The 24,895-nt window shown below is 45.6% G+C and overlaps 1 protein-coding gene across 3 annotated transcripts in view; it reads right to left on the bottom strand.

Annotated features, from left to right (window-relative positions):
- Positions 1–16,168: 16,168 nt before the first annotated feature.
- LOC144891412 (glycine receptor subunit beta-like) overlaps positions 16,169–24,895 on the bottom strand; it is a 91,193-nt gene continuing 82,466 nt past the window's right edge. The window contains exons 10-11 of one of the 3 annotated variants that reach the window (XM_078775076.1): positions 22,493–22,613; positions 16,169–16,273 (exon numbers count right to left, since the gene is read on the bottom strand). In XM_078775076.1, the coding sequence (XP_078631202.1) occupies positions 16,269–16,273; positions 22,493–22,613 (126 nt within the window). In that variant the 3' untranslated portion in view covers positions 16,169–16,268. Of the gene's footprint in view, positions 16,274–21,661; positions 22,614–24,895 lie in introns of those variants that run through there. The other 2 variants (XM_078775075.1, XR_013622943.1) reach the window with 2 other exon arrangements.

Here is a 24,895-nt window from a genome sequence, read left to right as displayed (position 1 = left end):
CTGGGCATCCTCCGCCGTGCGAAGTCCTTCCTTGGCACACCTGAGCTCCTCACCACATACAAGGCTTTCATCTGCAGCTCAATGGAATACTGCTCTCCCCTCTGGGCTGGTGCTCCTGCCTCACACCTAGCTCGTCTTCACGCTGTCGAAACCAAAGCATTCAGAATCATTGGAATCTCCCGCGATGAAGCTAACTCCAAGGGCCTCTCACTCACTCACCGCAGGCAGGTTGGTGGTCTTTCCGTCTTCTACCGACTCCTCTCTGGCCTTGCCCCCCCAGGTCTCTCTGGGCTCTGTCCCGCAAATATTCCTGCAGGTCGCACAAGATCTGCCTGCAACCCTCTTATGGTTAAACTGCCAAAATCAAGACTCTCTGCTCACCTTCACTCCTTCATTCCTCATTTCTCCCGCCTCTGGAACAAACTCCCTCACTCTCTTCAATCCCACTCCACCCTCCAGGTCTTTAAAACAGCTGTTCACCACCATCTCTTATCTTCCCCCATCCAAAACCTTGATCTTTTCTACCCCCGCTAATTTCACCCCAATTCCACTTTTTTGAAATCCCAACTTCTGTCCTGGAAGTCCTTGGTGTCCTTGTGTTTTATACTTCTCCCTCCCCCCCCCCCCCCTTCCCACGCCTCCTCCCCCCAAGCCCTCTCCCTTCCACACATCTCCCTGCTCTCAAATGTTGTGTTTGTGTGCTTCCCCTTCTCTCCCCATCTTGTTTTCCGCTCCCTCTTTTTATATATTTTGTTTGTCTGGTTGATTTGTTTGTGAAGTAAATGTTAGCTCTTTCACGAGCCTCAATTCAGTATACAAAAAAGAAAAAAAAGAAGAAAAAGTGTGGGTTATGGACATACAATTACTCATGACGCAATTCATGGCATGCCTGAAAGAAGAGAGGGACCAATCAAGACGAGAAATGAAAGAAATGAAGAGCGAATTGAAAGAAACCATTGATGCCCAAAAGCATGAACTTCAGGGGATAAATAATAACATGAATAAATTGAATGAAAGAATGGACACCCGAGGGGAGACATTAAAAAAGACGAGGGAGGAATCCAGGTGTGACATGAAAAAGGCGGGGGAGGACATTGGGCGCATGTTGAGCGGGAAGGTAGCGGTGGCGCGCGACGAGGTGAAGCGATGTGAGGGACACGTGGGGCGCGAGCTTGAGCGAGGGACGGCTAAGTTGACCGGGGATAGGGAAGTCGCGATGTGGGGTGTAGAAGAGCCGACGGTCGCCGAATTGGACAAATAAATTTTCTGGGCGCCGACAATTGTCGAGGTAGAAAAAGAAACAATTGGGGCTGAAGAGACGGGAGACACAGAAAATAAATCGCGGGAGAAAGAAATGGAGCCTGAACAAAGTTTGCATTTACACCGTGATGCCATGCTTGCTAACGAAATAAAGAGTTTGCAGGTGCTGGCGGAAAAGGAGATCCCCAAGGTGATAGAAATATTGGCGCGAATGTGTTTGGTGCAAAAGAGTTTTTGGCGCGCTTAGGACAGAGACGAAACCCGGGCGGTCGTGGAAGGTCCATTGTGCGGTGCACGAGGGTGAGTGGTGCGCGTGTGAGAGAAAAGTGTGTGCCAGAGTGTGCGATGATTGGGTGTGTAACAGGAGAGTGCACACCCGAGGGTGTTACAGAGTGTGAGGGAGAATGCACACCGGACTGTGTGCGGGGAGAGTGTGTTACAGAGAGTGTGCGGGAGTGCACACCAGAGTGTGCTGCAGAGTGTGTGCAGGAGTGTACACCCGGGGGTGTTACGGAGTGTGTAACGGAAGAGTGTGCACCAGGGTGTGCGTGATGGGTGCGATAATGAAGTGTGTAGAAGGCGCGTGTGTGCCTGGTTGTGCAGTAGAAGAGTGCGTAGAAGAAGAGTACGTACTGAAGTGTGTGAGGGTGCGTGGGTGCGCATAGGTGTGCGGTAACGGAGTGTATGGGAGCCGCGGGGACGCCTGGGTGTGCGAGTGTAGAGTGGGTCGCGAGTGGTTAGAACGCGGCTCAAGCATCGACACCGACCGGGGTAGCGTTTAGCGCGACGGATAGCCGACGTGAGCCCTCGGTGAGTAGTGTGCAGCAGGGACCGGCTGGGATCGGTGCCGCGGCGGTTTCACAAGGACCGCGGTGCACGACCCGTGCCGACCCCCGCACTGTATGGTTGGTGCCGTGCCGTGGCGGAAAAGGCAATTGGCGAGGTTCACGGAGAGGTAGGAGATTTCGGAGCTGCGCATCTTTGCGGGTGCAGTGCTCTGAACGTGGGCGGTTGGGTCACCGTGCGTGGGACCGCGAGGCCCCACGCAGGGATGGAGCCCTGAACCTCGGTGAGTAGTGTGCAGCCTCAGCCCGTCCATACCTCCTCCCTTGGATCGAAAATGCCGGACGGACACCACATACAGGCGACCAACCACCCGAATGGATCACTCGGCCCTGCAAGGTCGAGCCGTGACGATGTATATCCACATGAAGAGGCTCGTAGAGTGTAGCGGACTGAAGAGCATAGTGTACCCTACGTGGAGGAATGGTAATTTCACCATTCCTCACACGGTCAGGGCCCATGAACATTAGATTAGGGGGGTGGCAGTGATAGGCACATGGGGGTGCCAGCAATGGTTACCTCCATGGGGCACCGAAGCCAGCCGGGGGAGGCCTAGGATAATGTTAGGGAATTAGAAGACTGTAGAGACAGAGATTTAAGTAGTGACACTGTACTGTAGTGGGGACGTAGGTAGATTAGGTGGTTGATAAAGTAGGTAGATTAGGTGGTTGATAATGACAAAGGGAGTGCATAGTGTAACGGGACGACGGGGAAGCACGAGTATTCGGGGAAAACTCAGGTAGTTAGATGATGCTGTGTGCGTGAGAAATTGTGTGTTGAGACAAAGGGAATTGTGTCGAGGTGTATGGAAAAAGGTGTGTGAGCACAAAAGGTGTGCAAGAAAAGAGGTGTGTGAGAAAAATGGTGTGCGAATAAATGGTGTGGAATGCTTGGTGTGGGAATAAAAGGTGTGGAATGCATGCTGCGAAGGATTGAATGGGGGAAGTGTGGAACCCATTCGCGAAAGCCCGGGGTGGGTAGTGTAAAGCCAGGTAGAGGGCTTAGGCAAAATTTGTATGGATATTGACACCTGTGGTGCAGGTAGTAGAAAGGTAGTGTTTGGTAGGGTGCGTGAGTATGTGGAATGGCTGGGCGTGTGGCTTAATTGGTGCGTGTGGTTATTGGGGCACTCCGCCACTGGCAGTTGTCGGCCAGGTGAGGCGGCAGGTAGGCTCTGGGAGCCAGTTCGGGTAGTTGTGAGTGTGGCCCGAGGATCCCAGGAGAGGACCCGGTTTGCCCAATGCCAAGGTGGGCATCAGGGGGTAAAGTGCCAGGAGGGGCCTTCCCCAGTTTAAGTAGTCGCAGGAGCAGGTAAGCTCGGATGGCGACTTCAGTGGCGGAGGTACGCAGGTAGGTAGACCTGCTAGTGAAGCCACATGACCCAGCCCTGAAATTGTGCAAGGGCACAGAGTGAAGATTTGCGGGAATGTGACCCAAATTTGTAGGGCACCACAGAGTGGACAATGGGAATTCGGGTTTTTAGAACCACATAGTTTAAAGAGGCCGATTGGCAGGGTACGACCCCGGGTAGTTTAAGTGTAAATGTTACTAGAGTAGTTAGGATGAGAAATCCCTTCGCACCATCCACAGCCAGTCACCAAGGAGCACGAAGCTCCACACCAGGGCTCTGTAAACGGTTTGAGTGGTGAGACGCATCGTGACGTGATGAGACATTGTGTTTGTTCCATTCCTTCCTTCCTAGGAGGGATTGGGAGACGAATTTGGATTAGAGGGGGATATGGGAGACAAGACATAGAGACGAGTTGTAAATACAAGGAGGGCTAGGGTAGTGTAAGCCGATGGTGGGGGGTACGGATGGCTAGGGACGAGCCTGCTCTGCTCGCTCTCCCGCGCCCCTCGCGTCGCATTACCTTGTTTTTTTGTGTGCCGTTGCGCCCTTTCCGCTTTGCTGGCCATGCTTTGTCTCTCCCCCCGCCCCAGGGCCATTTTGGAGGTGGAACAGTGCAGCCCCATCGACCTGTGCAGCATCTTGCTGCACCTTGTTACATCTGTGCAGCCGAACTGCGCAGCATTTGCTGCCATATCCTTTTGTTATAACTTTGCTGCACCTGTGCAGCACTTTCCTGCCACCAACACTTTGCTGCACATTATTACACTCGTGGACCACAAGTTTTGTGGCCTTGCACCTCTGCTGTGCAGCACCTTTCTGCAGCATCACCTTGCATCTTCGGACCACTTTTTTGAGTGGCATTAATGTCACGCAGTCGGACCACATGAGGTTGGCCCTGCTTGGCAAAGAAATACAATAAACGCAATTGTTTGCATTTTTATTATGGTGTGCTAGGGACGAGAAGATTTGAAAGGTAAATAGCCCTGAAGATCAGGAATGGCCTGTATGCTGGTCCGGGGGCTAGCCGGTTTGAGAGGCACACAGAAGAAGCAAGAAGCAAGATGCAAGAAGCAAGCAGCAAGTGTTATGGATATTGAGTGTGTTTTGTGTTTTGCTGTGCTTTCTCTCCCCTCCAATCTTCTCTTCAAAAAGGACAGGTCCTTGGTCATAGAATTGTAAATAAATAAAGTTTTTTTGTGCTTGTAAATATAAAATGCTGCCCACCGGCTATGTGTTTAGTTTGACAAATTCCGGATTTCGGTTAATTGTGGGCGTGATTCTGTTAGATAGCTACTCAAAGCAATAGGGGGGGACATATTTAGTGTTTTAAAACTGTCGCATACACGGGTTAGAGTAAATGTTAGGGGGAGCCACACCTAGATGTCACATGTAAAAGTCAGGTTAATTTTGCATATCATTCTCAAAACCGGTCGTTCCATTTTGTTGGGTTCGACTCGGGGACGAGTCTGACGAGGGAGTGTTGCGGTTTTGAGTTTTTGCAATAAAGGCTAATTTCCCGCTCATAGATAAGTCACACTACAACAGTACAACACGTAGCCTCGCGATAGTTCAGGTATTTCTTAGTATGTGTAAGCATAGTCCTTTTCCTATGTTAGTTTTGCATTGAGTAGATTAATGAGAATTAGGTCCTTCCATTGCTTATGCCGCCTCGATACTTTGGCTTTCGGTGCAAATTAACACGAGGCAGGCCTGGAAACTCGAGGCAAGACCGAAGGAAGGCGGAGGAGAAGCCGACGGTAAGCGCGAGCCGCCAATCAGGGCTCGAAGGGAGTGGCTTAGCACTGCGTCAAAAGGCGTAGTTAGAACATTCGATGGGGGCTAAGGGGGTTGGCAATATAACCCGTTGCGCAAAGCCCCCCACCTCATTTCTGAGGGAGGTGCGCTGAAACAAAGAGAAGAGAAAGAGGGTTCAAGAGTTGAGAGAATTCAAAGAGAGCGAGAAGACGTGCATGAACCAAGTTATAAGGCGCTCTTACAAGTTAAACGCTTGGTTGAGCTTGAGGCAGCACCTCTATTGAGTTACGCAAGTGAGAGCGCGCCATGAATTAATCATGCTGTGAGAATCCGGCAAGCCTGGCGAGAGAGGCGTACATTTTCCAGCCTGCCTGCTCTACCCTTTGTTCGAGAGACGCGCTGCAAGGATCCCTCCCGCTGCCTGCTTGCCTTCATCAAGGGACATGCTGTGACCGGGGAGAGCCACACCGGGCGAAGCCGTTCCTGGACGACCAAGTCGGCGCGTTTAGCGCGTGAACATCATCCTTCCTTCATTTCCCCCTGTGAGGGTGATCGGGCCCGTGTCTGGGGATAAGTTAAGACTGTTTAAGTTCTGCTCTGTGTCTCTTCGACTTGTACATAATAGTGTAAATAATTATTAAAGCTGTGTTCTTCCTTTTATTTGACCGTCTCGTCCCTTCCATCTATTGACTAAGTGTGGTACGAATAAAACCGCTCGAATCGGGTTCCAATACCAGGTGACTGCATGGACCACGTGGTACGTCATCCGCTCGGACGTACTCAAATTACGTGTGGTTCGAGCGAGGCTTGATCCCCGTTTCCACGGCGGCGTGAGTACTTAGATATGTGCGAAAATCGTTCCGAAACCCTACCTTGCGTCTGCCCGGGAGTGGCGATTCAAATCTCGTGGTTGCGACGACCCAAGAAGAACAAGGGGCTTAATCTCCCCTTGGTAAGGGCAGGAGGGTCGCGCAAAACCGTAACATTTGGTGTCAGGAGTGGGATTTGGAACCCTGGAAAAAAATTTGGATACCAAATTGTACATATTGGCCGTAACATTTGGTGTCCGGGAGTGGGATTGGACATGGAGTGCGCTTCACGCACTCGAAATTACGAGCGGACGAAATTTAGTTAAATAATCAAATTTATATTCGTACCATGGCTAGCCAAGGTGGTCGAATGCCGGTGGGGGTAGATGAAGAGGAAGAATTAATGACCTAGGACTCACAAGAGGGACAGTTGGTAGTGGATGTTGAAAAGGCTGCGGCAGCTGGCAAAGGAAAGGGCGGCGCCTCGCATTTGGAGGCGAGGGCCGGGCGCACTGCGCAGGTGGGGGTTATGGACATACAATTACTCATGACGCAATTCATGGCATGCCTGAAAGAAGAGAGGGACAAATCAAGATGAGAAATGAAAGAAATGAAGAGCGAATTGAAAGAAACCATTGATGCCCAAAAGGATGAACTTCAGGGGATAAATAATAACATGAATAAAATGAATGAAAGAATGGACACCCGAGGGGAGACATTAAAAAAGATGAGGGAGGAATCCAGGTGTGACATGAAAAAGGCGGGGGGAGGGGGGGACGCAACATTGGGCGCATGTTGAGCAGGAAGGTAGCGGTGGCGCGTGACGAGGTGAAGCGATGTGAGGAACGCGTGGGGAGCGAGCTTGAGCGAGGGACGGCTAAGTTGACCGGGGATATGGAAGTCGCGAAGCGGGGTGTAGAAGAGCCGACGGTCACCAAATTGGACAAAGAAATTTTATGGGCACCAACGATTGTCGAGGTAGATAAAGAAACAATTGGGGCTGAAGAGACGGGAGACACAGAAAATAAATCGCGGAAGAAAGAAATGGAGCCTGAACAAAGTTTGCATTTACACCGTGATGCCGTGCTTGCTAACGAAATAAAGAGTTTGCAGGTGCTGGAAGGAAAAGGAGGTCCCCGAGGTGAGTAGAAATAATGGAGCCGAAGGAGGGCTAGGATAATGTTAGGGAATTAGAAGACTGTAGAGACAGAGATTTAAGTAGTGACACTGTACTGTAGTGGGGACGTAGGTAGATTAGGTGGTTGATAATGATGAAGGGAGTACATAGTGTTCCAGATGACGGGGAAGCACGAGTATTAGGGGAAAACTCAGGTAGTTAGATGATGCTGTGTGTGTGAGAAATTGTGTGTTGAGACAAAGGGAAAGAGAGGGTCGCGTGAAACCATAACAATATATATATAATATATATATATATTATATTTCTTAGTAAATGTAAGCGTAGACCTTTCCTGTGTTTAGTTTTGCGTTGAGTAGGATAATGAGAAGTAGGTGCCCTTACGATGCTTCGATGTTTTTGGTTTTGGTGTGAAATACCATGAGTCAGGCCTGAACAAGTCGACCAAGGCCAAAGGAAGGCGGAGGAGGAGCCAACGGTAAGCGCGAGCGGCCACTCAGGGCTCGAGGGGAGTGACTTACCACTGCGGCAAAAGGCAGGGTTTGCAACATTCGATTCGGGCTAGGGCGGGGCAATATAACCCTGTGCCCAGAGCCCCCGCCTCAGATGTGAGAGGAGCTGGAGTCAGATCGCAGATGAGTTATGAGAGGAGACGCACGTATACGAACTTGCCCTGCTCCCCGCGCTCTGCGCAGTATTAATCGCGCTGTAAACACGACCCGCGCCGGGCCACAGACGTGCGTATTTCCTTCTGCCTGCCTTTGCCGATATACGCTCCGCGAGGATTTTCCCACCTGCCTGCCTTTGCCGGGATACGTGCTGTGACCGCCAGAGGGCCACGCCGGGTGAGCTGTTCCTGGAGCGACCGAAGCAGGCGCGTTCAGCGCGCGAACACTCTTCCTCCATCTCCCTGTGTGTGTAAGTGGGCCCATTGTCTGGGGAATAAGTACGACTGCTTAAGTTCTGCCCTGTGTTTCTTCTTCTACCGAATCATTGTAAATAGTGTAAATAAATCTGTTCTTCCTTCTGATTCGACCGTCTTGTGTTTTCCATCATTGACTTAGCATGGTACGAATTAGATCGCTCTGATCGGGTTCTCTAAGAAAGGTAACAGCACGAGTCACGTGGTACGCCATCCGCTCGGGCGTACACAATCACGCGTGGTTCGTGCGAGACTCGATCCCCGCTGCCGCTGCGGCGTGGGTACTCAAGGTACGTGCGAAATTGTCCCGAGACCCTTTTCCACGTCTGCCCGGAAGTGGCGACTCAGTCTCGCGGTTTCGAAGACCCAGAGAGAAAAAGGGGCTTAGTCTCCCCTTTGTAAGGGAACGGGCTTCGGAAAACCGCAATAATATATATATATATATATATATATATATATATATATATATATATATATATATATATACATATATATATATAGATATATATATATATATATATATATATATATGTATATATATATATATATATATATATATATATATATATATATATATATATATATATATATATATATATGTTGGAACCCATCTGTGGATCGGTCCCATCGGCCGATGGGTCTGACCCATCTGTGGATGCACGAGAAATGACAATGCAGACCCATCGGCCGATGGGTCTGCGCCATCTGCGGGTGTGTTGTTCACCTTGAAGGAATGTGTTGACAGAATGGTGCTCTTCAATCAGGTACACAGTCATTGGAATTACATGTGGTAGGAATTTAACAGAGATGATTTTTAAATGTTTTATTTAACTTTTATTTTTAAAATTTAAATTTTATTTTTTTATTTAATTTAAATTTTATTTTATTTAATTTAATATATAGGAATTTAACATTCCCCTCCGCCATTATCAGAAGAACACCTAATGTTTTGTATGAATGTTGAGTATGTTATGTAAAGCTTTACTAAAACTGCCATGTATCTGTTAATTACAAAATGTATTGACAAAATGTATAAATAGATGGGTAGATATAGATAATAAAACATTTAAAAATCATCTCTGTTAAATTCCTACCACATGTAATTCCAATGACTGTGTACCTGATTGAAGAGCACCATTCTGTCAACACATTCCTTCAAGGTGAACAACACATCCGCAGATGGCGCAGACCCATCGGCCGATGGGTCTGCATTGTCATTTCTCGTGCATCCACAGATGGGTCAGACCCATCGGCCAATGGGACCGATCCACAGATGAGTTCCAACATATATATATATATATATATATATATGTATATATATATATATATATATATATATATATATATATATATATATATATATATATATATATATATATATATATATATACATATACATATATATATATATAATTATATATATATATATATATATATATATATATATATATATAAAAATATATATATATATATATACTGTATATATAAATAAAACGCAGTGTGTGTGTGTTTGTGTGTGTGTGTGTGTGTGTTTGTGTGTGTGTGCGTGTGTATGTTACCTATAGACTCCTAAATGGAGAGGCTCATGTACTTGATTTTTGGCATAGACATGGCCATTGGGCCTGGGAAGGACATGACCCACCTAAAAATGACCTCTGATGACGAGATCCATATTTTTTATTCATATTTAACGTAGCGCACTTCAGCGAGGAACATTATACACTGAATCTCAGCCTATGCCACAGCAGCATGCTGATTCGCTCAGAGCGATCACGTGATGTTCCATCCTCGCCGCCAGACGCGCTCACGTACTCGATTTTTGGCATAGACATGGCCATTGGGCCTGGGAAGGACATGGCTCACCTAAAAATGACCTCCGATGACGAGATCCATATTGTTTTATTCATATTTATCTCAGCGCATTTCAGTGAGGAACATTATACACTGAATCCCAGCATGTGCCAGAGCAGCTCGCTGATTCGCTCAGAGCGATCACGTGATGTTCCATCATCTCCGCCAGACCACTGAACTGAAAATACAGACTTGGCATTTAATATGGAATATTTTTTTTGTGGGGGTGAACTTACTTTTCAAGATGACTTAGAACCAAAAGTTCATTGGAATTATGTTGAAATTATTCTAGATTTTGTTAATGTGACCTTGAAAAGAAACAAAAACCACATTTGACATTTCAAAGCAAATAAATTGATCCTTGAAAGTGATGTAAACTGATATCGAACTCAATTCACGGACAGTACTGTGTTAAACTTCTGTACGTCTTCCAGAAGTATCTCTTTATTTTGCACATTAGCCAAAAAAAAATTTCAACAAAAACAAAAGCTAAATTATGACTGGGATTACGGACAGTAAAATTACAGTTCAGTACTTCGTGTAACCCCCACGAGCATTCAGGAGAGCACGTACACGTCGAGGCATGCTGTTCACGAGATTTGCCAAGGTTTGGACAGGAATCGCTTGCCATGCAGTGACAATAGTCTGCTGCAATTCACGCACAGAGATAGGCTGCTGATCCAGGTTGTCGATTTGACGTGTTAATTCTGCCCAAAAGTTCTTTATCGGATTAATATCCGGGGACATGGCAGGCCACCCCATATGCTCCACACCACGGTCAGCAAGAAAGTGTTGGATCATGCGAGCATGATGAGGCCGTGCATTGTCATCTTGGAAGACAAAGTTTCCTCGAAAGGCTGCACGAGCAAATGGAAGCAATGTTTCTTCCAGAATGACCCTGTACTTGAACTGGTTCAGGTTTCCATTCAGAACAACCAGGTCAGTTTTGCCCCCTGCATGAAAAGCAGCCCAAACGGTCACCCCACCACCTCCAGCTTGGACTCTTGGCACTATACAATCTTCGTTGTGGGCTTCATGCACTTGTCTGCACACTTGGACGTGGCCATCTTGATGATAGACCAGAAATCTAGACTCGTCACTGAAGGTCACATGATTCCAGTGTTCTGGCTGCCATTGATGGTGCTCTCTGGCCCACTGCAATCGGCGCTGGCTGTGTTGTCTGGTCAGGCGTGGCTTTCTCAGGGGACGCATGGCGCGGTAGCCTGCTTTAACCAGTCATTGGTTGACTAGCCTTCTGGATACAGGCACATTTGTCAGTTGCTGCCACTCAGCCCTAAGCCGATTAGCTGACTTGGTGCGGCCATTGCAGACTAACCGGTGCAGCTGGCGATCATCTCTCCTTGTGGTTCTGCGTGGACGTCCTGGCCTCGGTATTGGAGTAGGGACACCCCTCTGAGCATTTCGTTTCAGGATCTTTGACACCTGACCTTGAGTGATGCCATACTGCCGAGCAATAGCACGCTGTTTCATGCCAGAATTTCGTAAAGCCACCACTCCATGACAAACAGCATTGTCAAGTTGACGGACCATCTCCAGAGGAAGCGGCAATAACTTTTGAGGACGTGCAGCAGTTGTTTTCCACTAATACAGAACGCAACAACCCTTATATACCCGATTGTGAAGCCATTCGTCAAATGTACCTGTCCTTACATTTTGTCACGCCACCTGTGATATAATCCTGTTGTTGACTTCTTGCTGCGAAAGACAATCAGTGACATGGTTCTTTCAACAAAGACATCACCGAAGGGTAAAAGAAACTCACCAGATTGATCTACTGAGTTCAGAAAGTAAACCCAAGTCAAGAAAAAAATATATTCCATATTAAATGCCAAGTCTGTATATAGAATGACCATTGCCATTCACACCACACAGGTGGAGATGCAGCTACCGGGCGCCATCTTGGTTGGCACTTGATGCTGGGCGATGGTGATTTCCGTCATGCGTTTGCACGTAATTCAGAGCGAAAAGCAATTGCGTTTTTCACCTTTTGTGTCATCGTGTTTTGTGTCGATTTTGTGCGATATGAATGAAACATCTTTGAAACAGCTGTGAAACGTCTTTCCACAACCCTTCCATAACCGATTGGAGCAGTTTATTGCCGCACAAAATGGCATTTTAACAGTTGTCTGGCTTTTAAAATCTGGGACACGTTCAAAACAAACGAGATCCGCGAAGCGAGTCGGTCGAGTCGTGCTAACCAAGATGGCGACACGGCGGCTACACTTTTCACGGAGTATGAGCGTTCTATGTATTTTCAATTCAGTGCGCCAGACTCGCTCACGTACTTGATTTTTGGCATATACATGGCCATTAGGCCTGTGCCAGAGCAGCTCGCTGATTCGCTCAGAGCAATCACGTGATTTTCCATCCTCGCCAACAGACTCGCACCATATGTCATGGTGTAATTTGTGTGAGGCCTTTGTCCGAGTAAGCTTGAGTCGAGAGGGTGAATGTACGGGTTGGGAATGTACGGGTCTCCCTTCCCCCGCCCGGCAACGCCGATACTGGAGGGCGTTATAGGATCGGTGAGTCTCCGAAATCTGCTTCGTGCTCCCCCTCTCCCTCCCCTTCCCTCCCCCTCCCCTCCCCCCTTCCCTCCCCCTCCCCTCCCCCCTTCCCTCCCCCTCCCCTCCCCCCTCCCTTCCCCTTCCCCCCTCCCCTCCCTCACCTCCCTCCCCTTCCCACCCTCTCCCCTCCCCTCTCCTCCCCCTTCTCCTCCCCCTCCCATTCTCCTCCCCTCCCCTCCCCTTCCCCCTCCCCCCGTTCCCCTCCCCTCCCCCGCCCGGCAACGCTGGGTACTTCTGCAAGTATATACCTATAAAAGGCAAAGATCTCTGTCTTTGTTTGTATGTGTTCCATACACAATCACATCTTTTAAGTTACAAACTCCAAACTAGGGGTACAAATACAACTTTGTGTGAGGGGTAACACAGACTATGTGGCCACGGCCTCACGCTGGGGTGTGGGTGGCCGTGGAGGGAGTGGGGTGAAAATTATCTATGTAAATGTGTACTACATAGCGCCATCTAGTGGTCGTGGCAGAGGTTTAACCATTTTCTTTTTTTACCTGCTCAATGGTGACGTCAAAACACTCCTCACACAGGTAAATTTGTCCTCCTCTCCTCCCCACCCTTTCCCCTCCCCTCTCCCCACTCCCTCACCCTTCCCTCTCTCCTCCACCCTCACCCCTCCCCACTTCTGGTGAAACTGCCAAAATCAAGACTTTCTGCTCACCTTCACTATTTCATTCCTCTTTTCTCCCGCCTCTGGAACAAACTCCCTCACTCTCTTCAATTCCACTCCTCCCTACAGGTCTTTAAAACAGCTGTTCACCAACATCTCTTATCTTCCCCCATCTAAAACCTTGATCTTTTCTACCCCCATTAATTTCACCCCAGATCCACTTTTTTGAAATACCGACTTATTTCCTTGAAGTCCTAGCAGTTTTATAGTCCTATTTTATAGTCCTTAGTCCATGTGTTTTATACCTCTCCCACCCCCCTCCCTTCCCATGCCCCCTCCCCCCCAAACCCTCTCCCTCCCACAGATCTCCCGATGTCCCTGTTCTCTGCTGTTGTACTTGTGTCCTTCCCTCTCTCTCCCCATCTTGTCTCCCGCTCCCTTTATTATATGTTTTTTTATGTGTCCGTTTGTTTTTTTTGTGATATAATGTTAGCTCTTACACGAGCCTCAATCTTGTATACAAAAAAAAAACTTTTCTTCCTCTCCTACTCCCTCCTCCCCCTCCGCCCTCCCCCTCCCCACCCCCCCCCCCCCCCTCAACCCATTAACGCTGGGTACTTCAGCTAGTATATATTTTCCAGCTGGATGAGTTACGCTGAACAGTTAACTCTTCAGTAAGTAACTGACTCAGGCAATTGACAAAGCATGTGTAAATTCAGATTAACAGGTTAAATGGAAACCATATTTTTGGGATTTGTAAAATTAAAAAAATTGTTCAATGCTCTCATTATAACCGACATATTATTGAATACCTATAGATCAAACCCACAAGCTGTTCCTCGACTGGAACAGCTTAAGGGAAGTCTTAGCTTTATTAAACGAATATTAAGGCTCATAGATGAAATGAATGGTCACAGATGGAAGCTTAACATGTCTACAATCGTAAAGTAGAAGGCACAGATATGGGACATATAAACAAGGTTAGCAAGAATATAAAACAAATGTGAGCATGAATGTCAGACAAAATTAAATTATACCAAAGCACCACCACAAAGGCCTGAAAAATGAGATTTTTGGGAATAGAAAAGGGCCATTTAATAGCTGAGAGACATGGAGGTCAATACCGTGGGAAGTAAGATGAATGCCTAGACCTCCACCGCCACCGACTCTATCCTGACAACCTGCATCACTGAAATAAAATCCTGGCTTCAAATCAACTTCCTCAAACTTAACCGTGATAAATCTGCAATAATCATCATTGGCCCAAAAACGCTCACCAAGTCCACCCATAACTTTGCCCTCAACATCGACGGTTTCCCAGTATCCACCTCCCCTCACATCCGGAATCTTGGCGTCATCTTTGACCAAACCCTCTCCTTCGACAAATACACTAAACAGATCACAAAGACAGCCTTCTTTCACCTGAAAAACATCGCCCGTCTCCGTCCATCCCTCTCCTCCACGGCTGCAGAAACCCTCATCCACACCTTCATCACCTCCCGTCTGGACTACTGCAATAGCCTCCTCTATGGTTCACCCTCAACAATCACCAATAAACTCCAATACATTCAGAACTCCGCTGCCCGTCTACTCACCCATTCCCGGACCCGTGACCACATCACCCCCGTCCTTTACAAGCTCCACTGGCTCCCCATCCCCCAGAGAATCCAGTACAAAATCCTCCTCTTGACCTACAACGCCCTCCATAACCTGGCCCCATCCTACCTGGCTGACCTCCTCTCCAGACACACTCCCACCCGCAACCTCCACTCTGCTGGTACCAACCTCCTGACCCCCCCCCCCCTCCCCCCTCCCCCCATGCGGACCAAATTCAGATCCTGGGGGGACAGGGCCTTCTCCATCGCTGCTCCCACCCTCTGGAACTCACTACCTCACACCATCAGAGACTCCTCCGCACTCACCACATTCAAAACATCACTCAAGACCCACCTGTTCAACACTGCATTCAACATTTAACCCACAGCATTTAACCCCTGACTATCTCCTCTCCTTTTGCTTTGATTATTTACCTGTTGATTTTTGTCTTTTTGCACTTGTTTTTTTGTATTCTGTCAAAGCGCCTTTGGGCTTCTTGAAAAGCGCTATCTATCTATAATTCCAGTAATCTCTGTGTGTTTGTTTGTTTGTACGTTTGTTTGTTTGTCTGTGACCGCTGTTTCTCGACAACCACGGGTCCGATATACTTTAAACTTGCCAGGTATATTGCTGGGGACCCGAGGATGTGCCTTTTCAAGGTTTCATATTAATCGGACAATTACTTACCGAGCTATGTCCAAAAAACGATTCAACCAATCAGAGAGCAGCGAGCTATCGCGTGTGCCGAACATGGCGAACACACTCTGCCTCGGATGGCACATTTGAGAGCGTATTCATTTATTTCCCGTCGGCAAACTATGTTGGCGCTATGTTGGCGTTAAACGATGTTTTAAAACTAATTAAAACCCCGGGGGGATTGTCACTGTACTCGCAAGCCGTTCGCCGTTCGCTTTGGCGTTGCGAATGCACCAAAACATTTCATGCACCAAACCATTTCATGTAAAGCGTTCGCCGTTCGCTTTGGCGTTGCGAATGGACCAAAACATTTCATGAACCAAACCATTTCATGTAAATAGAGGGGGGGATATAATTTTAGATATAGATATAGTACGGGCATGCCCTAGTATAAAATAAATGTATTATTGTTATTATTATAGGGAATTTTTTTCAAGACAAATCCAATTATAAATCCATAACCAATTAACCTCCAACTTGCAGGTCTCACCCCCCAGCCCTGCGACGTCATCGCATTGCTGTAGAACAGGATGACATTGCTCAGAAGAACTCCTTCCTTGTGCATGAAAAGTTTTACAAATAACTATTCAATATCACGTGATTGCAGAGCTATTGGTTGAACCTTAAGTTGAGTAAAACCCACTAATCTAATAAGAATCCAAAAAGTTGATAATAATGAATGATGAGCACCCAACCAGACATTATGAACCCTTGATGGTAAATAAAATCATTCTCCATTTGTCACTGTGATTCCACTGTTGGCCTAAATAATTTGTTCCACGATTTTTCTCTGCTATAAATTGAACTCTTTGGTGTCAGTGAAGTTCTCGTGCCTTGTAATTGTCATCAACCTTGGGAAGAAAATGAAAAAGACAAAACGTGGTTGGAAAAGGCAGGGTTGGAAAGGTTATAGCCAGGCCCAGGCTGACAAACGTGTTACCGTTTTATAAACACATGAAGCAGCCAAAACATGTAGCACTTTGACATACATGGAGAAGAGATTAGGGATGGTTTGTCAGTCATTGCTGGGATTTGAGGCATAAGGCCATAGGCCCCTTCTTCTTTCCCTCCATCCTCCAAACCTGTGTCTAACTAGGCATGCAGTTGAAAAGTGGTGCTTTAGTGGTTATAAAGAAGGGTTACAATAAGGATTAATAGCTCATGAATACTAGGGGTATTGTGCATCATAGAACTTGAGCAAATGCTGTCCGAGTTGTTGTTTTCAGTTATACTCGAACCTCTTCTGACAACTTCAGCCTGGTGTTGGCTTAGCGGTTAGGGTGCCGGCTTGGGATCCGAGGATCCTGGGCTCGAGTCCCGGTCGATCGCTGAACTAACGCCAGGGGGTTGACTCAGCCTGACCATCCTACCGAGGTCGGCAAATTGAGTACCAGCTCACTGGTAATTCCCTGTGTGTCGCAAGAGGCGACCAACAGGGTCGGTGGCAGGAAGAGCATCCGGCCATAAAACATTGCTTCAAAAAGGGGACCAAGGTGCCCGAAAAAGGCCAACCCCCGCCCTGCGGGGAAAAATGGCCTCTAAAGGTGGTTCATTTTTTCTCTTCTGACAACTTCGCCAAACAAATTGATTGTGTTAGCAGCAGCCACAGACCCAACCCTAACCCTACCAAGCTTTTCTCTATACCTACCACTGAGCATTTTTGGGAGGGAGAAAGGGCTTTTGAATGTTTGTCGATCTTGAAGAATTGGGATGAAAAGTAGAGAAAAAATCAAAGTATGAAATGCACGTTTCAATCATATTACAAGTATGAATGTTAGACATTTGACAAATAAAAAGGATGTGCCTCTGAACATTTCATTGGTTGTCGTATCGTTTTGAATCCGACTACGGCAGCCATTTTTGCTAACATGATGAAGCACCTCTCTTAATCGCTTGCTCTTCTTGCCCAACGGATTGCAAAATGGTTGATATGGAACGACTTGTTTGGAAAGCGATAGCAAGCTCCTTGCTAACAGAACACACCCCTGATCTTATTTCAATCAGTATTAATCCATTTTGCTCATCTCCTGATCCTGAGCATAACAGGATATGTAATTGATTGATCATGTATGAAGTTGTAGAGTATTTTTTAGCAGAAAGAGAGTAGCATGATAGTTTTCAGTAGTCTTTATGTAAAGAACATATTCACAGATTTGAACCAAGATTGATCGTTTTGTGTCTTGCAGTCCCAAGTACAACTATGTATGTGGCATTTCGATGGTGTTAAGTACAGAGTGTTTCAAAAAGAGTGATACAACTTTAAACGTTTATTTAAAAAGAAACAGAAACCTCAGGAACGTGAACCAAACATTTCTTGAAAGCTTATGATATGGTATTTTCTGTCACTGATTGCTATTGCAGGACGTCACTGCTGGAGTTAGTGAGAGCCCAAGGTCTGAAATTGGCATTTACACAAAATCCTTGTAATTGACGTTCTCGATGTGTACCCCTCCACAGTTTAGACAGGCATTGATCCTGACTCCAATGTTCTGTTCAACCTCCTGTAGGTCTCATGTGGCACTGCCTGGAGGTAGTCTGACACCTCCTGCTTCAGGTCATCCAGTGTGGCAGGGCAGTTGACATAGACAGAGCCCTTCGCAGCCCCCCGAACTAGTAGTCCAGAGGGTTCAAGTCTGGATTATGGGGTGCCCTCAGGGCAACGAGGCGGTTTCTGAAAAGCTGCTGCAGGAAAGTGATGGTGTCACCAGCTGAGCTGGTTTGGGGTGACCTTTTGGGCTAGATCATTATGGAACTTCTGGAACATGGCCCGGTAGCGCTCACCGTTGATCGTCACCGTCCTGCTGTTGTCATTCTCAAACCCGTAAGGCCCGAGCATTCCCCATCTGGCATTGAAGGCCCAGTAGCATGTGACCTTAGGCCCTTTCAGGTTCCTCTCAGTGATATCCTCAGGTGGAACCTCCTGCGGGTGTCTACATATGATTTAGTCTCATACCACAGTGCCACCACTTTTGTCTTCTCCTCCACTGTCAATGGCATAGTTGAGCTACGGAGCTAGAAATCCGAGCCAAGAAATACCACGATAACACCACCGAACGCTGAAAAGGAAAATCATATAGGTAAAAGAAACAAAGAAATGGCAGGAAGTCAAAGTTGTATCAATCTTTTTGAAACACCCTGTATCTTCAGGATATCTTAAAAGTCATGGCAGTTCATTTGTGTTTTTGCATCCTGAAGTGTAATTTTTAAAACTAATTTTTTATTATAATTCATGTTAGAAATAAATTTTAAGATATCCTGAAGTTATGGCTTCCAACATATTAAATGATCATCAAGAGAAATGTTTTTTTTTCCCCTCAAATTTCGAGGGCACACGCCATGCGGCATTGTAAGCACATCACGCCATGCCCATGCACTTCATACCCCATAAGTCAGGGTGCAGATGTCATCAGCATGATTGGTAAACGGCAATTGAAACGTGTTATAATCTTCATTATAACGTTGAAGATCAAAAAAAAAGGCGGGGGGGGGGGAGAAAACAATGGACTCTGGTATCAATGGAACAATGTCATATGACACCAGGTTTAATTTGCGAGGATTAACTGAAGATGCCAACATTTTGCATCAGTTGGCAACATCAACATTACCACATACATTGCAATGAAACATTTCCAGGAGGATTTTTGTGCACTTTTCAATAGTACCAGGTGTGCGTACCCACTACTTCTGTGATTGGTTTAATAAAAAAACAGCATGTGTACTCACAAACATATTGCATGGCAGTGAGGATGTAAAATAAAGTAAAACGCATGAAAAAGGATCATTTATAACACGCAATTGCTATTGTCATAGCTGTGGTTGTTTGTGTGTTCCTTCTGTGTACTTTTATATAGTTTTGACAACTATTACTATATATAATTTTGTGCGTTCGTCCGTTGTTCTTCTAAAGAATTCCTGGTGTTGCATAATAAATGTTGGTGTTGCATTTACTACCTGAAGATCCCATTCCCACATCTTCCTAAACTCCAAAAAGAGGAGTTTTTAAAACAGTATTCCCACGTTTTTTTTGAAGCACGTTAAAAGCAGGAACTGCTATGTTAACGCCCGAGGTTCCATTTTTTCCTCAATCTCGGAAATTCTGGCTTTTAAAACAAGGATATATATGATTACTTGGACAGGATTTTTTGTTTATTAGCTTTCCAACGGTACCATTTTTTATTACTCTACGAGAGCAGGAACCATTTAGAATGGAGTGTGACACACGGATGCACACACAGATGGAAGCTTCTCCTTTTAGTAATCCTACTATTCATTTGCACTTTGTCACTGACTTTGGCACAAACACAAATTTTTATTACGGACCCTAGGCATTAAAAAGCTACATTTATCGAACAAACAGTTTCAAATGGAGCACCTCGTCACCATGAGAGCATTTAAATTGCATCAGATGTGTTGCTACCAGCTTGCCGGCTCAATGACAGAAGACGCCATTTGCATTTTTGCCGTCTCCATCCCTATCCCGTTTAGAATACCATGCGGGCACATGCAACTTGCTAGTAGATGATGAATGAAAAATAATGGGATTTCAATCAAGGTTGTCAGCATTTTTCATACACTAACGGGGAGGCATGGCATCGTAACATTTGGGATGATGCTTGTATATAAAAAGACATCCTATATCACTGAGGTATGAGATAAAATGCACAATGGAATACAAATATACAGTACACCTCTTATATTTCTTGGATGAGCACGTATCAACAAATAACAGTGTTATTACAAAGTAATAAAGATTCATGGCTTCATTATGAATATATATATATATATATATATATATATATATATATATATCACTGTACATATATGGGAGACTTCCGATATATATATATATATACATACACTACCAGTCAAAAGTTTTAGAACACCTCAATTTTTCTGGTTTTTATTGAAATCTATGCAGTTTAATATCCAGTGAATAACCTGAAATGGTACAAAAGTAAGCAGTAAACTGCTCGAGGTTTAAAATAAAAAGTTTAGGTTTGCAAAAACGGGGAAATAATGTAAATTGCACAGTTATATTGTTAAAAAAAAGGCCTTCTTCAGGGAACAAGTAATGGGTTAACAACTTCCAGCTGTTCTGCAGCAATGTAAGTAAATGAAGCCTTGAAAGTTGATGCAAACAATTCCTACAGGTGTCCCAACCTCTGCTGATTACTTGATTACAAACTCCCTGTCTGTATAAAAGCAGTATTGGAACAGACTGTTATTACACCCTCTGAAGCATTATTTGGACAATATTGCACTGCAGGAAGTAGTATATTGGAAACTGGAGGAAACTCTGACAGGAAGAGGTCTGGCAGACCCAAAGCCACAACAGAATCAGAAGACAAGTTTCCGAGAGTCAACAGCTTGCGTGATAGGCGGCTCACAGGACAACAGCTTCAAGCACAACTTAACACTGGTCGAAGTAAGCAAGTCTCAGTTTCAACTGTGAAGAGAAGACTTCGAGCTGCAGGTTTGACAGGTCGAGTGGCAGTAAGAAAGCCATTACTAAGATGGCAAAATAAGAAAAAGAGGCTTGCCTGGGCCATGAAGCACCACCAGTGGACAACTGAAGACTGGAAGAAGGTCTTATGGACCGATGAATCAAAATTTGAAATATTTGGCTCATCACGCAGGGTTTTTGTACGCCGTCGAGTCGGCAAAAGGATGGTTCCTCAGTGTGTGACACCAACTGTCAAACATGGAGGAGGAAGCGTGATGGTCTGGGGCTCTTTTGCTGGATCCAGAGTCGGTGACTTGCACAGAGTGACTGGCACCCTGAACCAAAAGGGCTACTACAGCATTTTGCAGCGCCATGCAATACCCTCTGGTATACGCCTAGTTGGACACGCTTTGCCTAGGGTTCATCCTACAGCAAGATAATGATCCTAAACACACCTCCAGGCTATGTCAAAACTACCTTCGAGGAAAAGAACAAGACGGTAGGCTTCAACTCATGGAATGGCCAGCACAGTCTCCAGACTTAAACCCCATCGAGCTGGTTTGGGATGAACTGGACAGAAGAGTGAAAGCAAAGCAACCTACAAGTGCAGCACATTTGTGGTAACTTCTGCAACAGTGTTGGGAAGAACTTCCCGAACAATATTTGATTTCCATTGTAGAAAGAATGCCACGAGTGTGTTCGGCCGTTCTATCTGCAAAAGGTGGCTACTTTGCCGAGTCAAAATTTTAAATTAAATTTTGTTAAACAAAATGATTCTATGATTTTTTTTTTTAATCTCCAAATGTTTATTTGTTCTTTGCTTAACTTCAGAGTACAATGAGACATTAATCTGCGTAAATTTCAATAAAAACTGGAAAAATTGAGGTGTTCTAAAACTTTTGACCGGTAGTGTGTATATATATGACTAGTTGTAAATTTTGTTTTCAACACAGTGTCAGCATAACAACATTTTGAAGGTTTGTTATTTAAACTTTAATAGTAAAAGCCTGAAAAGTGCGCATGCATAATATCAGCTGCGTGTCTTGGATCGCTACCCTCATAGCTTTATACATTTATCAAACTATTACATTTTAAGCATTTTGTTCTCAGTAATTACAGTTTTACAAGCCAATTTAAGGTAGCGAATGCAATAAAGACAAAATTGTAAAGTGACACAGTTTGAATTTTAGAAAACACCTCCAATTGATTCTGAGATAAATACACATGAAATGGGTAGAAAAATGTGGCATTGTGCAATGAAACGGAACAATGAAATGGACAGTATATGGGTATGTCATGATGACGGGGAGAGAGAGAGTGAGAATGAGTGTGAGAGTGTGAGAGTGTGAGAGTGTGTGAGTGAGAGAGAGAGAGAGAGAGAGAGAGAGAGAGAGAGAGAGAGAGAGAGAGAGAAAAGCACATAGCACATTACAGATGGTATAGCTCAGCAAAAAAGGAATACACTAAAGATATACAGACCAGTAAATTACATTGAAAAATAAGAAGGTTATCGGGAAAAGGGCACGGGAGTAATGGTCGACACGCTTTGCCTCAAATGGGACAATTTGCTTGGAGGGAGGTTTTGCCTGTCCTTTGCCCTTCAGCCCAGCCCCACCAGGACCCACACCTCCAATCGGTTTGCCATAGCAGTCGTAGTTGGTGAGATCGAAGTCACGCGGGAGACTTCCCACAATAGAGAAATCTCCAGTACGAAGGTCAGAGCGAGACATGCAGACACGTCGGGCTCCCTGTTAACCACAGTGAAGACAGGTTAGCAAGAGTGTTACCACAACTTTCCTCAGTATAAACCTTATTAAAATCTGAATGAAGGAATGGTCAATGACAGGTGTTAGATGGAGTAACATGTCAAAACTCCAAGGAAGCAGAGAGATATCTCTACATGGCATTACCATCTAAAAGGGGCCATGTGCAATTGTCATTTGTGACAGAGACGGAAAAAGTGAAAGTGATAGAGAGACAGAGAGAGAAGCAGACATGCCAATGTTGACTGAGATGAGAAATGCATACTTGCGCGCGCGCGCACACACACACACACACACACACACACACACACACACACACACACACACACACACACACACACACATACACACACATATACACAGACACATACATACACACACTCACACAGACACACACTAAAAGCCTTCCTCTCACATGAGATTTACACACAACAATTATTTAAGATGTCTTAATAGGGAAATTAGAACTGCCACTTTATAACTGCTGGCAGTGATTACCAGTTTCCCTCCATCTTCCTGCTTTCATACAATCCTGCTTGGATATAACCCCGCATTGATATAACCCCGCTTTCATTGGACACGCTTTGATACAACTCCACTTGGATACAACCCCACTTTGTTACAACCTCACTTTCATTGGAAACGCTTTGATACATCCCGCTTTGATACAACACCGCTTTGATACATCCCCGCTTTCATACATTCCCGTTTTGATACATCCCCGCTTTCATACAACCCCGCTTTCATACAACCACGCTTTCATACAACCACACTTTCATACTACCCTGCTTTGATACATCCCCGCTTTGATACAACACCGCTTTTCATACAACCCGGCTTTGATACATACCCGCTTTGATACATCCCCGCTTTGATACATCCCCGCTTTGATACAACCCCGCTTTCATACATTCCCGTTTTCATACATCCCCGCTTTCATACATCCCCGCTTTCATACAACCCCGCTTTCATACAACCACACTTTCATACTACCCTGCTTTGATACATCCCCACTTTGATACAACACCGCTTTTCATACAACCCCGCTTTGATACATCCCCACTTTGATACATCCCCCTTTGATACATCCCCGCTTTGATACAACCCCGCTTTGATACATTCCCGCTTTGATACATTCCCGCTTTGATACATTCCCGCTTTGATACATCTCCGCTTTGATACATCCACGCTTTGATACAACCACGCTTTGATACAACCACGCTTTGATACAACCATGCTTTGATGCAACCACGCTTTGATACATCCCCGCTTTGATACAACTACGCTTTGATACAACCACGCTTTGATACAACCATGCTTTGATACATCCCCACTTTCATACAACCACGCTTTCATACAACCCCGCTTTCATTCAACCCCACTTTGATACATCCCCACTTTGATACAACCACGCTTTGATACATCCCCACTTTGATACAACCACGCTTTGATACATCCCCTCTTTGATACAACCACGCTTTGATACATCCCCTCTTTGATACAACCATGCTTTGATACATCCCCACTTTGATACAACCACGCTTTGATACATCCCCTCTTTGATACAACCATGCTTTGATACATCCCCACTTTCATACAACCCCGCTTTGATACATCCCTGCATTGATACATCCCCGCTTTGATACATTCCCGCTTTGATACGTCCCCTCTTTCATACAACCATGCTTTCATACTACCCTGCTTTGATACATCCCAAATTTGATACAACCCCGCTTAGATACAACCCCGCTTTGATACATCCCCGCTTTGATACAACCACGCTTTGATACAACCAGGCTTTCATACATTCCTGCTTTGATACATCCCCTCTTTCATACAACCATGCTTTCATACTACCCTGCTTTGATACAACCCCGCTTTGATACAACCCCGCTTGGATACAACCCCACTATGATACATCCCCACTTTGATACAAACCCGCTTTGATACAAACCCGCTTTGATACAAACCGCTTTCATACATCCCCGCTTTCATACATCCCCGCTTTGTTACAAACTCGCTTTCATACACCCCACTTTGATACAAGCCCACTTTAATACAACCCCACTTTGTTGAACCTCCCTTTGATACAATGCCGCTTTCATACAACTCCACTTTCATTGGACACGCTTTGATACAACCCCGCTTTGCTATAACCCCGCATTGTTACAACCTCGCTTTCATACAACCCGCTTTGATACAACCTCACTTTGATACAACCCCGCTTTCATACAACCCGCTTTCATACAACTCCGCTTTGTTACAAT

This window comes from Myxine glutinosa, chromosome 1 (genome assembly GCF_964187855.1).
Source record: "Myxine glutinosa chromosome 1, kmMyxGlut1.1, whole genome shotgun sequence".
Taxonomy (NCBI): Eukaryota; Metazoa; Chordata; class Myxini; order Myxiniformes; family Myxinidae; genus Myxine; species Myxine glutinosa.
Note: the sequence above shows the minus strand (reverse complement) of the source record. Positions and strands in the feature narration are given on the sequence as shown.